This window comes from Myxocyprinus asiaticus, chromosome 32 (assembly GCF_019703515.2).
Source record: "Myxocyprinus asiaticus isolate MX2 ecotype Aquarium Trade chromosome 32, UBuf_Myxa_2, whole genome shotgun sequence".
Lineage (NCBI taxonomy): Eukaryota > Metazoa > Chordata > Actinopteri > Cypriniformes > Catostomidae > Myxocyprinus > Myxocyprinus asiaticus.
Window position 1 is genome coordinate 23,245,838 of NC_059375.1, and position 14,251 is coordinate 23,260,088.

The following is a 14,251-nucleotide window of genomic DNA, read 5'->3' on the forward strand; positions in this document are numbered from 1 at the left end:
AAGTTTGAAGAGGAGATAAAGGGGGGGTAAAGTTATTATTAAGTCCGATACTCACTGAATACTTGCCTACGGTGCATAAGGGACCTTCTGAAGAGTCCACACACTGCTAAAACGTCACTGGCTTCCAAGTGTACAGTTAATGTACAGTTAAGCAGTGGGCAGAGAAACCCGGCACGATGCAGCAGAAAACAGAAATATGTTCAGGACACTGTGTTATGTGGATCTTGTAAGTGAATTCTGATTTTAAGGGTGCTTTCACACTAGGCACTTTTGGTGCACACCCGAGTTCATTTATGTCAAAGATTGGTTCGTCTAGTTGGTGTGAATGCTGATGCGAGTCCGCTTGAAAGGCATTCTGGGGTACAACACAATAAGGAGTATAATGGTGATAATAATTAAATAATATACATTTTTTATGTCTTCTCTTCTCCAGACCATCCTGGAAAACATGCACCTGCGCTGTAAGTGCCATGGGCTGTCAGGCAGCTGTGAAGTGAAAACCTGCTGGTGGGCGCAGCCCGACTTCAGGCTGTTGGGAGACTACCTGAAAGACAAGTATGACAGCGCTTCTGAGATGGTGGTGGAGAAACACCGGGAGTCTAGAGGCTGGGTGGAGACATTACGTGCAAAATACGCCTTCTTCAAACATCCCACAGAGCGAGACCTGGTCTACTATGAGGGATCGCCTAACTTCTGTGAGCCGAATCCAGAAACGGGCTCGTTTGGCACCCGCGACCGTGTCTGCAACGTGTCCTCTCATGGCATCGAGGGCTGTGACTTGCTGTGCTGTGGCCGTGGCCATAACACACGGACAGAGAAACGTAAGGAAAAATGCCACTGCATCTTTCACTGGTGCTGCTACGTAAGCTGCCAGGAGTGTGTGAGAGTCTACGACGTGCACACGTGTAAATAAGGGCAGCAGGTGTGAAGAGGACAGGGACTTGTGGACATTAAAGAAAAGAGGAAGGGAAAGTCAGAGGACAGCAAATGCAGACCACCTACACACACACACACACACACTCACACGATGTATCAATGTGATACACATACTGTAGTAGTGGCACTAACTAGAATTCTTTACTAATGTGCCCTTTTTATTTCCATGGCCCAAACGAGGCTTCTTGGCGATGCCCACCATGATCGCCTTCGTTACTACTGCCATTCCTCTCACTCATTTTTGCTGTGGCACACCTTGATTCTGCAAAAAAACAAAATGCCTTGTCTCTTCCCCTACTGTTCGCTGTTATCATTCATACTTCTTTATCTAAAACAATATCTCTCTGATCATCTCCCCCTACTGCCCAGGGGCTGAAACAGGATCTGCTTTCCTACACACATTGACACGAAGAATGCATGAAAGAACAAGAGGTGGGGGGAGAGGATCTCCCGGTTAACTACTGAACGTTGGGTCTCTAATATGCCCTGCTATACTACTGAATCCAATGCAATGCCCATACTTACCCTATGTTATCCTGAGGTTTCCCAGACTTGCTGCACTCTCCAATATCTTCCATGGGTCAGGACTACAGGCACAAATGTGAATCCTTTTAGGAGACATGGGCTCTCCAACAGGCTTCAAATCCCTGCATGTGAACACATCCAGACTGCTCTTGTGCATTTTGAACACTGCTACAATTGTGTAAACCACATTCCCTATAATCATATATGTTCAACATGTGAACATATTGCTGTTTGCTACATAAAGACTCCTGTTTATCTGCTTTATATGGCAGGGGGATGCAATCGAAACATTAGCATAGAAAGCTGTGGGCGGTGCAGTAAATATGGGAAACTTATCCTTTCAAAAAAATTTAAAGTTTTTTTTTTTTTTTTGTGTAGTTGCAGAACATGTAGATACAAAGCCATTAGTAAATCCTGGATGAGTGCATGACGGCTGGGTTTTATGAGGTGAAATGCATGAATGCAACGACAAACACACTGGGCTCATGTGCACCTGACCAGTAATTTTTGCACTTACAAAACAACTAATGAATATACTAATTCTAGAGATTACAATGATTATTTGTAACATATTCTTTTTCATAAAGCTCTTCATATATGACTGTGAAGGCTCCGTTTCAACAGTTCGCTGATGAGGAGAAATTTGCATAGAGGAAGGAGAACAGGTAAACAAGAGGTATAGTTAAAGAAAGAAATGCAAGGGCAAATAAACAAGGAAGTGGTGGAGAGAGGATGGCCTCACACTGCTGTTTGAACTGATGTAGAGCAGGCTTGAGTGTGAGTGTGTGTGAATGGAAGAAGTGGCAGGAAAGACTGGCTTCACAATGGAGCAACAGACTAGCAGAGGTTTCCATACAACATGTTCTGACAGTCCTATACACTTCCCATTAATTAAGTTTAACTACACAAAGCTGATGACAGATGTTACACTAGGTTCACATCAACACCAATCCCGTAGGAGCCCTCTCTCACTGGCCACATCTACGCTCTCTTTCCCATTTCTCTTTCCGCTATATCCAAAGTTTTGTACAAAGCCTTTTAAAGTTCATAATTCCCTTTTTATTTTATAATCTGAAAATTTTATGTTTTTATAAATATTATTTATTACACAATGTATATATCTGTAAGTCTGAACTAAGATTATATATTTGAAGAACAACTTGCAGCCTCTGCCTATTTATCTAAGACTGACTCCTGCTTACTCTATTGCCTAATATGCTACTGTATATAGAGCCTCCTTTAATATACAATACAGATAACGACACCTTTAACAACAAATAATTTTTCTCCATAGTTGCATAAACAAAATACTGCTGTGTGACATTGGCACGCAGCAAAATGAAGGGTTCAATGAAAATGATCACAAGCATCTTACCACAATGTCTGTATCTACTCATTCCAGTGCTGACTTCTGTAGGTTTGCAGAGTTTTAGATAATCTACAAATATCCTGAGTAGTCTAGAATGGAGTTAGATGTTAGGTGGGTGTTCTGAAGGTGTAAAACTCTCACATCTGAATTTATGTTTGAGTATTAAAACTGCAGTGAGCAATTTTTTTTAATGACATCCATAAAATGTCCCTAGTACCTGACAGATATCTCTGAAGTTGTGTCCTGAGAAATTTTACTTAAATGAATATTCCGGGTTCAGTACAAGTTAAGCTCAATCGACAGCATTTGTGGCATTATGTTGATTACCACCAAAACTCATTTCGACTCATCCTTCCTTTTTTTTTTTCTTTTTTTTTTTTTTTATCCCCTTTTCTCCCAATTTGGAATGCCCAATTCCCACTACTTAGTAGGTCCTCGTGGTGGCACGGTTACTCACCTCAGTCTGGGTGGTGGAGGACAAGTCTCAGTTGCCTCCGCTTCTGAGACCGTCAATCTGCGCATCTTATCAAGTGGCTCATTGTTCATGACACCGCGGAGACTCCCAGCATGTGGAGACTCATGCTACTCCCACTGAGAGCGAGAACCACTAATTGCGACCACGAGGAGGTTACCCTATGTGAGTCTACCCTCCTTAGCAACCGGGCCAATTTGGTTGCTTAGGAGACCTGGCTGGAGTCACTCAGCACACCCTGTATTTGAACTCATGACTCCAGGTGTGGTAGTCAGCATCAATACTCGCTGCGTCCTTTCTTTTCTTTAAAAATAGCAGAAATCGAGGTTACAGTGAGGCACTTACAATGGAAGTGAATGGGGCCAATTTTTGTAGGGTTTAAAGGCAGAAATGTGAAGCTTACAATTTTATAAAGCACTTACATCAATTCTTTTGTTAAAACTCATGTATTATTTGAGCTGTAAAGTTGTTTAAATCATCATTTTAGGGTTTTAGGGTTTGTTTTCTTTATATAGTCATGCAACAAAGTTGTAAAATTGGCTATAACTTTACACAGAAAAGGTTAGTAAATAAGGGATAATGTATCGTTGTTATCACCCAATAAAACCCGACAGGGTGATCAGGACCCCGATGCGGAGTGGAGGGGTCCTGTATCACCCTGAAAGGGTTTATTATGCGATAACAACCGGCTGACACTTATTACATGGCTAATGGACATAAAATATTTATTTGCATTGCAATTATGTAATTTGAGAAGAAAGAAATCGCTGAACAGCTGAAATCAACCTCCAGACTGTGTCGGAGTTCTGTTGGTGGTTTGTTTTGGTGAGAATGACCGTCTGACTCCTCATTATTCAGCCTATTAAAAGACAACTTGCCAAATAAACAAATAAATGGACATGTAACATTGAGTTGAAAATATTTTATTACCTTACTTGAAGAGATAGCACAGTGATCAAAGCAGGAGAGATGGCTCGCAAGGACCCGGATGAGCGGTCTGATACGTGAAGCTGCGGTTTGTTACAGAGCAATAACAGGACGCTAGATGGCGTTATTGACCAGTCAAAATCGAGTATTCCAGGCCGTGGTGTAGTAAGCGATTTTATCAGACTAAAATCATGTTACCTTGCACATTGTTTATGTCTTGTGGCTATACTTTGGAACAGAGAGTATTTTAACGTTTACAGATTGGACCCATTCACTTCCATTATAAGTGCCTCGCTATAACCCAGATTTTTGCTTTTTTTAAAGAAAAGGAGGGACAAGACAAGTTACATTTTGTGATGATCAATATTATGGCACAAATGCTGTCGACAGAGCTTAACTTGTATTGAACCTGGAATATTCCTCATGCCTGTAGCCAAACAGCCTTTTTGCTTGTGTGATATTGCTTAAAGTAAAAACATCCAGTTTGAACTTGAATAAAATCACTTAATCTTTGTAAACCATTGCAATATTTTGTTCATGGTAACCATAATTTCTGGCAAAAAAAAAAAAAAAAAAAAAAAGTTCCCTACAGTTATTCTTAATAAATCTGTGGTAACTTGGTAGTACTGTAAGAAAAAAAAAAAAAGGAAAAAAATGGGATTAGTTTACCCAAAAATGAAAATTCAATTGTTTACTCACCCCAGTGTTGTTTTAACCCTATATAACTTTCTTTTTCTTAACACAAAGGGAGAAATGTAGAAAAAATGGGTTTTCACTTGAATGCCCCATCTCACTCTCAGAGCTCTAAAGCTCAGAGAATAATGGTCAGTGGACATTTTTAATAAATAATACATTAGATTTCGGGTTGTTTTGCACCAAATGTTATTGTATGCTTTCTTAACAATCATGAGTCTCATGGAATAATTTTTAGACTTCTGAATTATACTTTTGTGTCCTTTTGAAGCTTGAAGAGGTGGTCACCATAAACTGCCATTGTATGACATCACTGAGCACAAAATATTTCCACAATTTCTCCCTTTGTGTTAAGAAAAAGAAAGTAAGTCATATGGGGCTATAACAACATAAGGGTGAGTAAAAAATGGCTGAATATTAATCTTTGGGTGAACTAATCCTTTAACTTTCTACATAAACAAGGTAAACGAATTAGTGTCAAGCTGAACATTATCCATCTTGATACTAGTGTTCCATATCCATCATTGGACAAGCAAAAATTAACTTAATCACAAACAGAAAAAATTATTGTAAGCAACTGACTGATCCCATTTTGACAGACATACTTATGTCTGGTTTTCTTCATTGCAATTGCTTTAATTTTGTCAGCTTTCTGTTTGGCTTCCGCAACAAACAAGAATGTCAAGCAAGGTGACAATTGGCCAGCCGCATCACCTCAAAACGCATCAGCACCAGGACCCCTCTACCAACAGTAAGCCTTCAAGGTTAGCAAAACAAAGCATAACGCAGCGGGACACGGGCGAGGAGACCAGAGGCCGTTCTTTTTTTTTCCATTTTTTTTGGATGTCTATGGAGGAGATGCTTCACAACGCTGGAAAAAACTGCTTTTGTGAGGAAACAACTCATCATTTAAAGATCTGACCGCCTGTCTGCTAATCTTCAACATGTTTTACACTAAACAGTCCTTTTGGAGTGAACTATGTATGGAGATTGCTATGATAAAATTGCTAGAAAAGTCACGCACAATTTTGCGACAGGTAGGTGTCAGTTTACGCTCAACCCATTAATTTTTATAGTGTCCCCAAACGATGACTTGCTGTTGTAAATTTTTATTATTATTATTATTGCTCTATACAAGACTATCAATACAAAGATAAATGTTAATTCAAATGAACATTCAAATGAAAAAAATAAAAAATAAAATAATAATACAATAAACAGGTGCCAGAGTACAATATGATAAAATAAAATAATACAATGAGGAACAGGGTGCCACCCAGTGATTATATATTTAATTATATACCCGATGATTATATATATATATATATATATATATATATATATATATATATATATATATATAGATAGATAGATAGATAGATAGATAGATAGATAGATAAATTAGGGCTGTCAGTAGATCGAATTAATCACATGGTGTGCCTATTAATTAATCACAATTAACCACATCCATAAATATTAGCTGAGAAAGCCCCTCAAATAACAATAATTCAATATATAATGATTAAATAATTATAAATAATATATATATATATATATACACTGGCGGCCAAAAGTTTGGAATAATGTACAGATTTTGCTGTTTCGGTAGGAAACTGGTACTTTAATTCACCAAAGTGGTATTCAACTGATCACAAAGTATAGTCAGGACATTACTGATGTAAAAAACTGCACCATTACTATTTGAAAAAAAGTCATTTTTGATCAAATCTAGACAGGCCCCATTTCCTACAGCCATCACTCCAACACCTTATCCTTGAGTAATCATGCTAAATTGCTAATTTGGTACTAGAACATCACTTGCCATTATATCAAACGCAACTGAAAGCTATTTGGTTCGTTAATTGAAGCTTAACATTGTCTTAGTGTTTGTTTTTCAGTTGCCACTGTATGCAATAGACTGGCATGTCTTAAGGTCAATATTAGGTCAAAATTGGCAAAAAAGAAACAGCTTTCTCTAGAAACTTGTCAGTCAATCATTGTTTTGAGGAATAAAGGCTATACAATGCTTGAAATTGCCAAAAAACTGAAGATTTCATACAAAGGTGTACACTACAGTCTTCAAAGACAAAGAACAACTGACTCTAACAAGGCCAGAAAGAGATGTGGAAGGCCCAAATGTACAACTAAACAAGAGGATAAGTACATCAGAGACTCTAGTTTGAGAAATAGATGCCTCACATGTCCTCAGCTGACAGCTTCATTGAATTCTACCTGCTCAACACCAGTTTCATGTACAACAGTAAAGAGGAGACTCAGGGGTGCAGGCCTTATGGGAAGAATTGCAAAGAAAAAGCCACTTTTGAAACAGAAAAACAAAAAGAAAAGGTTAGAGTGGGCAAAGAATCACAGACATTGGACAACAGATAATTGGAAAAGAGCAGTGGCGAATTCTTTATTTTTTATTTTGGATTTTTCCCCCTTTTCTCCCAATTTGGAATGTCCAATTCCCAATGTGCTTTTAAGTCCTCGTGGTCGCGTAGTGATTCGCCTCAGTCCGGATGGTGGAGGACGAATCCCAGTTGCCTCCGCGTCTGAGACCATCAACCCGCGCATTTTATCATGTGGCTTGTTGAGCACGTTGCCAAGGAGACATAGCGCATGTGGAGGCTTCACGCAATTCACCGCGGCAACCACACTCCCATGCGCCCCACCGAGAACTAACTACATTATAGCGACCACAAGGAGGTTACCCCATGTGACTCTACCCTCCCTAGCAACTGGACCAATTTGGTTGCTTAAAAGACCTGGCTGGAGTCACTCAGCACGCCCTGGGATTCGAACTAGTGAACTCCAGAGGTGGTAGCCAGCGTCTTTACCACTGAGCTACCCAGTTCCCCGCCTATGTATTTTTAATCTCTTAATTAATCTACAAACAAATAGAGAAAAACAAAAAGTTTATCCAGTCAGAATTTATTCCTTGATGCTTACAAGGAAGTGTGACAACTGTTTCACAAATCACATGCCTGAAGCCGAGCTCGTAAGCAGAAGCAGCACGTGAGTCTGAGCTCCACCCCCTCAGGCCTTCAGAATTTCCACAGAATCCCTCAACAGTGCAAATGAATGGGCAACTAAAGTCAGATTGTCAGATTCATCAGCCAATCAGATTGATTTATTTGTTCTTGGTGGGTGTGATCTTTAGGATATGTCCCAGTGGAGGCCTTCTAGCTGGCCTTGAGTGACGCAATCACGCTTTAAGTGACGTAATTTGAAAGCGAAGAGCGCGAGATCGTCATCACTGCCGCTATTGCCATTGAGAAAGAGATCCTTATGGATTTAAAAAAACTAGATGTTCTGCATGTCCGTGTGATTGCTTAATTTGTTAAACATGAAAGGAGTTCTGATCAAGTAAATTGGTAAGTGCTTTTTGCATTGTTATAGCAACATCAGGAGTTTTCTAAGTGTAAATTAGGCTGTTTGAGCATTCAGTGTCAGATCAAGATTTGAAAAGTAGTGCTGCTTTCCGTTCAACTCGGAAAGTCGGATTTTACAACTTCCTACTAGGAAAAGTGCAAAGGAATGCATCTTTAAGTCAGAATTAAAACTTGTAGGCTCATGCAGAAATTCTCAACTCCGATTTCGCCGAGATGCAGGGGCATGATGTCACACAAACATATCGATACTCAGGGAGATATACAAAGTAAGTGATAAACATTCACTTTATTAAGTAATATCGATAAATGAGTTAGTTCACCTGCGTCAGACGGATGCTTCTGGAGGATGCTGTTGCATTGCTTCATAAACATACAATTTTTAGGTCGCTATAAATTCTCCTCCATGCCCAGTAGGTGGCAATATACATAAAAGTGAATCGCTAAAAACAAAAGAAGAAAGTGAAAGTGGAGATTTATAGTAAAAAAGGACTTAAATATTGATCTGTTTCTCACCCACATCTATCATATCACTTCTGAAGATATGGATTTAACCACTGGAGTCTTATGGATTACTTTTATGCTGCCTTTATGTGATTTTTGGAAAGTCAAAGTTTTGGTCACCATTCACTTGCATTGTATGGACCTACTGATAAATATTTCTTAAAAACTCTTTGTGTTCAGCAGAAGAAAGACAGTCATAAACATTTGGGATGGCATGAGGGTGAGTAAATGATGACAGAATTTTCATTTTTGGGTGAACTGTCCCTTTAAGTGCTTCATAACGGGAGCTGTCCGATCCAAAGGTGCTGAAACTTTAGCCAATATGTCCAGAAGTTTGTCTTGTCAACATAATGCAGAAAAACGGCCAAACATGGAAATTATATGTGACCGTGTCGAGGCACCGAAAGTTATTAACTGTTATTGGGATGTTATCTGGGATGGCATGAGGGTGAGTAAATGATACAGGAATTTTCATTTTTGGGTGAACTATACCAAGAAAGCTGTTTCTTTTGCTTAAATGGTGCTTGTTTAACAAAATCAGATCATTGCCATGGTTGTTGTTCTTATGTCATATATTTGGGTCACGGGTCAATACCACTGATATATCCACCTTTTTCCGGGGGGTCTTACTGGGGAAACAAATGTGGGTGTGACTTCCACCAGAAGTCATTCTACAGCATTCCCTAGCTCTGGCTGCAGTCATTTTAGACCCTGGCTGTGTCTCGTTTGGAAGGCTGCGTCCTCCAAAGGTCGCATTTGTCGGCCGCATACTTCATCGAGGCTGTCTCATTTCAGAAAAGCAAGTAGGACACTTCAAATGCAGCCTTCGAATGCGACCTACTTTCACGGGAATTCGGAGGATGCATGAGGTGTATGCTTCGTGGGCACTTTGCTTCAATGGAAATGTCTAAAACAAATGATGCCAATTTGCCCGTAAATATGATGTTCAAACGCAAGTAATGTTAATTCCCAAGTTGAAGTACCTCAGTAGATGGGTGCAGAGTATATAATATGCATAATTATATTAATATATAATTAAAGTATTAGACTAAAAGTACACCTGTAAAATCTATTTTCTTTTCTATTTAAATCATTATAACTCTCCTAAAATGTACCTCATACATTCCCTTCCAGAGGGATTTTGTTCACATCTCACTCTAACCGCTCGTGCTTGTTAAAGAGTGGCGTGCTGTCATAGCAACCATGTTACGTTCCATTTGTCCTACGAAGGCCGTCTCATTTAAATGAGGCTTCTTTAAAGGAGGACACTCGGTATACTGCAGCCTTCAAAGGACGCGTCCTACCTAACATGCAGCCCTCCAAAGAGACACAGCCCCTGTTTACAGCTGGTAATAAGACGCGTTTCGGATGATCCAATTGCAAGTGTCAGTGCTAAAATAGTTGTAAATGGGGTGTAAAATATTTTGTGATTGGATTGTAAAAAACACATACAGAGGTAGTCAAAAAACACATTTCATTTGAGGTTTAAAACGCCATGCTGATGCGTCCCGGATGGTAGCGAAGCACCACCAATCACCCGACGAACAAAAATGTACATGACATGTCTCGTTTGGAAGGCTGCGTCCTCCGGAGGTCGCATTTGTCGGCCGCATACGTCATCGAGGCTGTCTCGTTTAATTTTTTTTTTATTGGGATAGCAAAAAAGGTTAACAACTGTATAAACATAAGTGCATATACATAAAAGGCATTGACAATAGATAAAAAATAAGAAAAATAAAAAAAAAAAGGAGACAAATGCGACCTCCGGAGGACGCAGCCTTCCAAACGAGACACAGCCCATATCATTGAAGCCAATGCGCTGCCATATTGCTATGATCAAACATTCCAATGTCCATGTTGACTTAATAAGAAATCATCTAATGCCAGCTAGTAAACATAAGTCATTCAATCACCGATTTTATATCTTAAATCTGCATGTACATCCCTACAATGCAAATGTCCCAAACATGTAATTATTTATTTATATAAAGTCAGAATTGTTCCCATTTCTTGAAAGCCTGAGCAAGTTATGTATATCTACTGTATATCAAACTGTATTCACCTCTAACAAACTTCATCAATGAACAGATCAGCTGAATGTAAACAAGTTCACTGAAATTGAGGTAAGATACAAACAGACATTTTCAGACTTATTTATTGTGATCAAGGGCGTAGAGCGTGAAGCATTTACATGCTTCCACTGATCATGGTATAAATATTGAGGGCGGGTTGTACTTTCTTGTTTTCATTGTTGGTGTGGGGGGGGGGTACCTCCTCCCCCATCTCCACCGGATTCTACGCCCCTGATTGTGATCATCAAAGTGATTGTTCAGTTACTTTTTTATGTTTTTATCAAAAGTGCCTTGTTCTCACGGTCACTTGAATAAGAGCTCGTGCTCTCTCAGCCTCTATCACATGCGCAGCAGGAGCTGAGATTGAGAGAAACACGCAAAGCAACTGATAATTAAACCGATAGGCTAGATTTAAATGGCATGTTACCATGTATGACTACAGAGAGCACTTCAATATCAAAACAAGAAAATCCCAGGCATTCAAGGCGATTTAGAAATCCCGGTCTGACTTTTTTAAAGTCCCTTTCGGGGGTAAGGATGTATTGTCACCCTAAACAAGCAGATATTACAGCTTTTCCTACTTACATTACAACTAGTGGACAGTTTTACCGCTTCCTTCGGTGATTGTTGTGCTGCACTGATAGACTGAACACTGGGGCAGGTGAATGCTCGGACATTGCGATAGGCGTACATCTCCCTCATAACGAATATTATCCATAACGAGCAGATTAAACATTAAACATGATTGTCTCTAGAGGGCAAAATGCAACTGTCGTATCTGCAGGTCGGAGACGGTGAAACTGGGGTATTTTCGCCTGTCAGTCATTGATGCTTTATGGCAGTTTGGGCATACTAAAATGGCCACTCGAACACTTCCGGTGGCTTCACCTCGCTGGCAGTTTACCATTGCGTCAATGATCCAGTTCTATTTATATATCAGTGGTCAATACCCACATCCCCAGATAAAGGCTGCGTCCAAAACCAGGAAAATTTTGCCTCCGGAGACTGTATACAGAGGTAGGAAGGGACCAAGGCACATCCGAATCCAACGTTCGTGTCACATCCTGTCTACTGAGATACCTTCATCTGATCAATTTTTGAAGGCAGCATAGATGTATCCTTCGCTGCCTATGAAATGCAGTCGAGCTGAAGAAAGAAAATGGTGGCTAAAGAGGCGGCAGATAGCCAATTTGTGTATAAATGTAATTCCCCCCCCCCCCCCCCCACTATTTCCAACTTTTGTTTCCATTTCAAGCGAGAAATTAGTATTGTTGTTTTGAAATATAGGCTGAGTCCGAAAACCAAAGGTAGCTGTCTTGTTGCCTAGCTGCCCTATCAGTCATTGACTCAACAGACAGCGTTTGCGTATTAAGGTACCTACAGAAACTGGTTTTGGACAGGTTTCACAACCACTTTTTTGTTGCAAGGCAACAAGACAGCTACCGATGGTTTCAGACGATGCCAAATTATGTCCAGAATCTATTCATCTACTCGCATGCATACCTAAAGAACGTACTGTTTTACTGGCTGAGAATTGTGTCCTTCACCGAATACAGTACATACTCTGACAGTCCTGGAAATGGAGGCAAGTAGTTTTAATGTTAATCTGCTTCTAAGCATGGATGAAAAAATGGTAACTTCTCTACCTGGGAACTTTTTAAGTCTCAAAGCACAGCTACATATCCTTTTTATGTAAATGATTACAAACCACAGTTAGCACTTTAGTCTTTTATTGCCATCTTAAAATCGCATTTTAATCAGTTTAATACATAATTCATATTTCTCATGAGAAAAATAATTGAATTAATTTATTCCAAACAGCCATACAATGAAGCACAGCAAATATTGCATGCTATACTTCAAATGTTTTTACAAAGAAAATATATTTTATGAGTACTGTGTGTATGACATGCTGTCTGAGATCAGTAATGTACACAAAAACTAAACCTTCTAGAAGGAAAAGCAGTATTGATATTACTCAAATGCTGCATCTAAACTTTATTTCGGTCACTATTAATTTCACATTAATGGTAAAAGTCAAAACAGGGTCATACTGCTCTTCTTAAATGTTCAGAGAATAAGAGGGGGCTACACACAGTATATGTAAGTGAGAGATATAAAGAAGAGAAAGAAGAGGAGAATTCAAGGCCAATGTGAACTGTCCTGGCACTGTTGGCAGTGGTGAGGTAGGTCAGGGGGTTTACTTTCTGTGCACAATGCTTTAGGTCACTATGATTTCAAAGCTTGCCCCTTTTGTTAGACTTTGGTTAGCCCAACTGTCTCTAAGAGAATAAGTCAACCACGACATAGAAGATTTGGTCAGAAAAAGAATCAGCATTGCTAAAGTCAGTACTGAAACATACAAAAGATAGACAACCTGTGTTTGCCTCTTTTGCCATTAATGGCAATGTGAAAGATTTAAGGAGTAAGGTATCATTGATTGGAATGGTTAATGTCACTACATACATATAAATATGACACATTATATAAATATATATATATATATATATATATATATATATAAACACCTTATAGGTCTTCACACACATGCATGTACTATATTATACACATGTCCAAAAATCACAAAAATGAGGCACTATACAAATATGAGACCACGTGCACTTGATCATTTCTACTGAGGAGTCAAGAAGCTGGTGTTGAACAGGGTAAAGGCAGTGTCGTGTAGATGCCATGGAAACATGCATTACACTATACAGTACGGAAAGTGAGGGATAGAGAGATATGCTGTAGTCCGGATCTCTCTCAGTCTCTCATGTGCACATATTGTTTTCCTGACTCCTTTACAACTGCATCTGAAAGGTATGAGACAAAAAAAAAAAAAAAAAAAAAAACCTGATTAAACAGTGTAGCTAAAACATAAAAGAAAAAGCAGATAAAGGTCCAAAGACAACATGAAATCAAAATGCACCCTATTTTCATAAAATTTGTGTGCACGATATATGCAACTTATTTTTAGATCATATTCATAAATGACCAGCCATTGGAAATGTATGGACAAGACTACAAAATACAGAAATATTAGTTCAGGAGCATCCCGATCCTTTAGATGAGCGCATATGTGGATGTGTTTGCATTCGCAAAGTCCTCGGACATGTGCGCGCGCGCACGCACGCACGCACACATGCACACACACACACAAAACGTGTATTGAGCACCCTTTTGTGCATCATCTTTCCATGTACACTCTTTGAGGAATATTTCAAGATCTACTTATCATATTATGTTGTGTTTGGGCTTGTTTGAATCGGGATAGATTCTAAGCTTTAAAATTAAAATGATTTAGTTTCGATCAAGCAAGTGGTTATTAAATTATTACATAATTACTGTTATTTTTCATTTTGTC

General features: G+C 39.2%; 2 protein-coding genes across 3 annotated transcripts in view; one reads left to right on the forward strand and one right to left on the reverse strand.

The window, feature by feature from the left end:
• Nucleotides 1-2,612, forward strand: part of LOC127423148 (proto-oncogene Wnt-3) — a 47,163-nt gene extending 44,551 nt beyond the window's left edge. The window contains exon 4 of the mRNA XM_051667252.1: nucleotides 434-2,612. Coding sequence (XP_051523212.1) covers nucleotides 434-913 — 480 coding nt within the window. The 3' untranslated portion in view covers nucleotides 914-2,612. The remainder of the gene's footprint in view (nucleotides 1-433) is intronic.
• Nucleotides 2,613-12,600: 9,988 nt separating this feature from the next.
• Nucleotides 12,601-14,251, reverse strand: part of LOC127423110 (vesicle-fusing ATPase-like) — a 38,355-nt gene continuing 36,704 nt past the window's right edge. For both annotated transcript variants that reach the window (XM_051667172.1, XM_051667170.1), the window contains one exon: nucleotides 12,601-13,700. The gene's annotated coding sequence lies outside the window, so the exon portion shown is untranslated. The remainder of the gene's footprint in view (nucleotides 13,701-14,251) is intronic.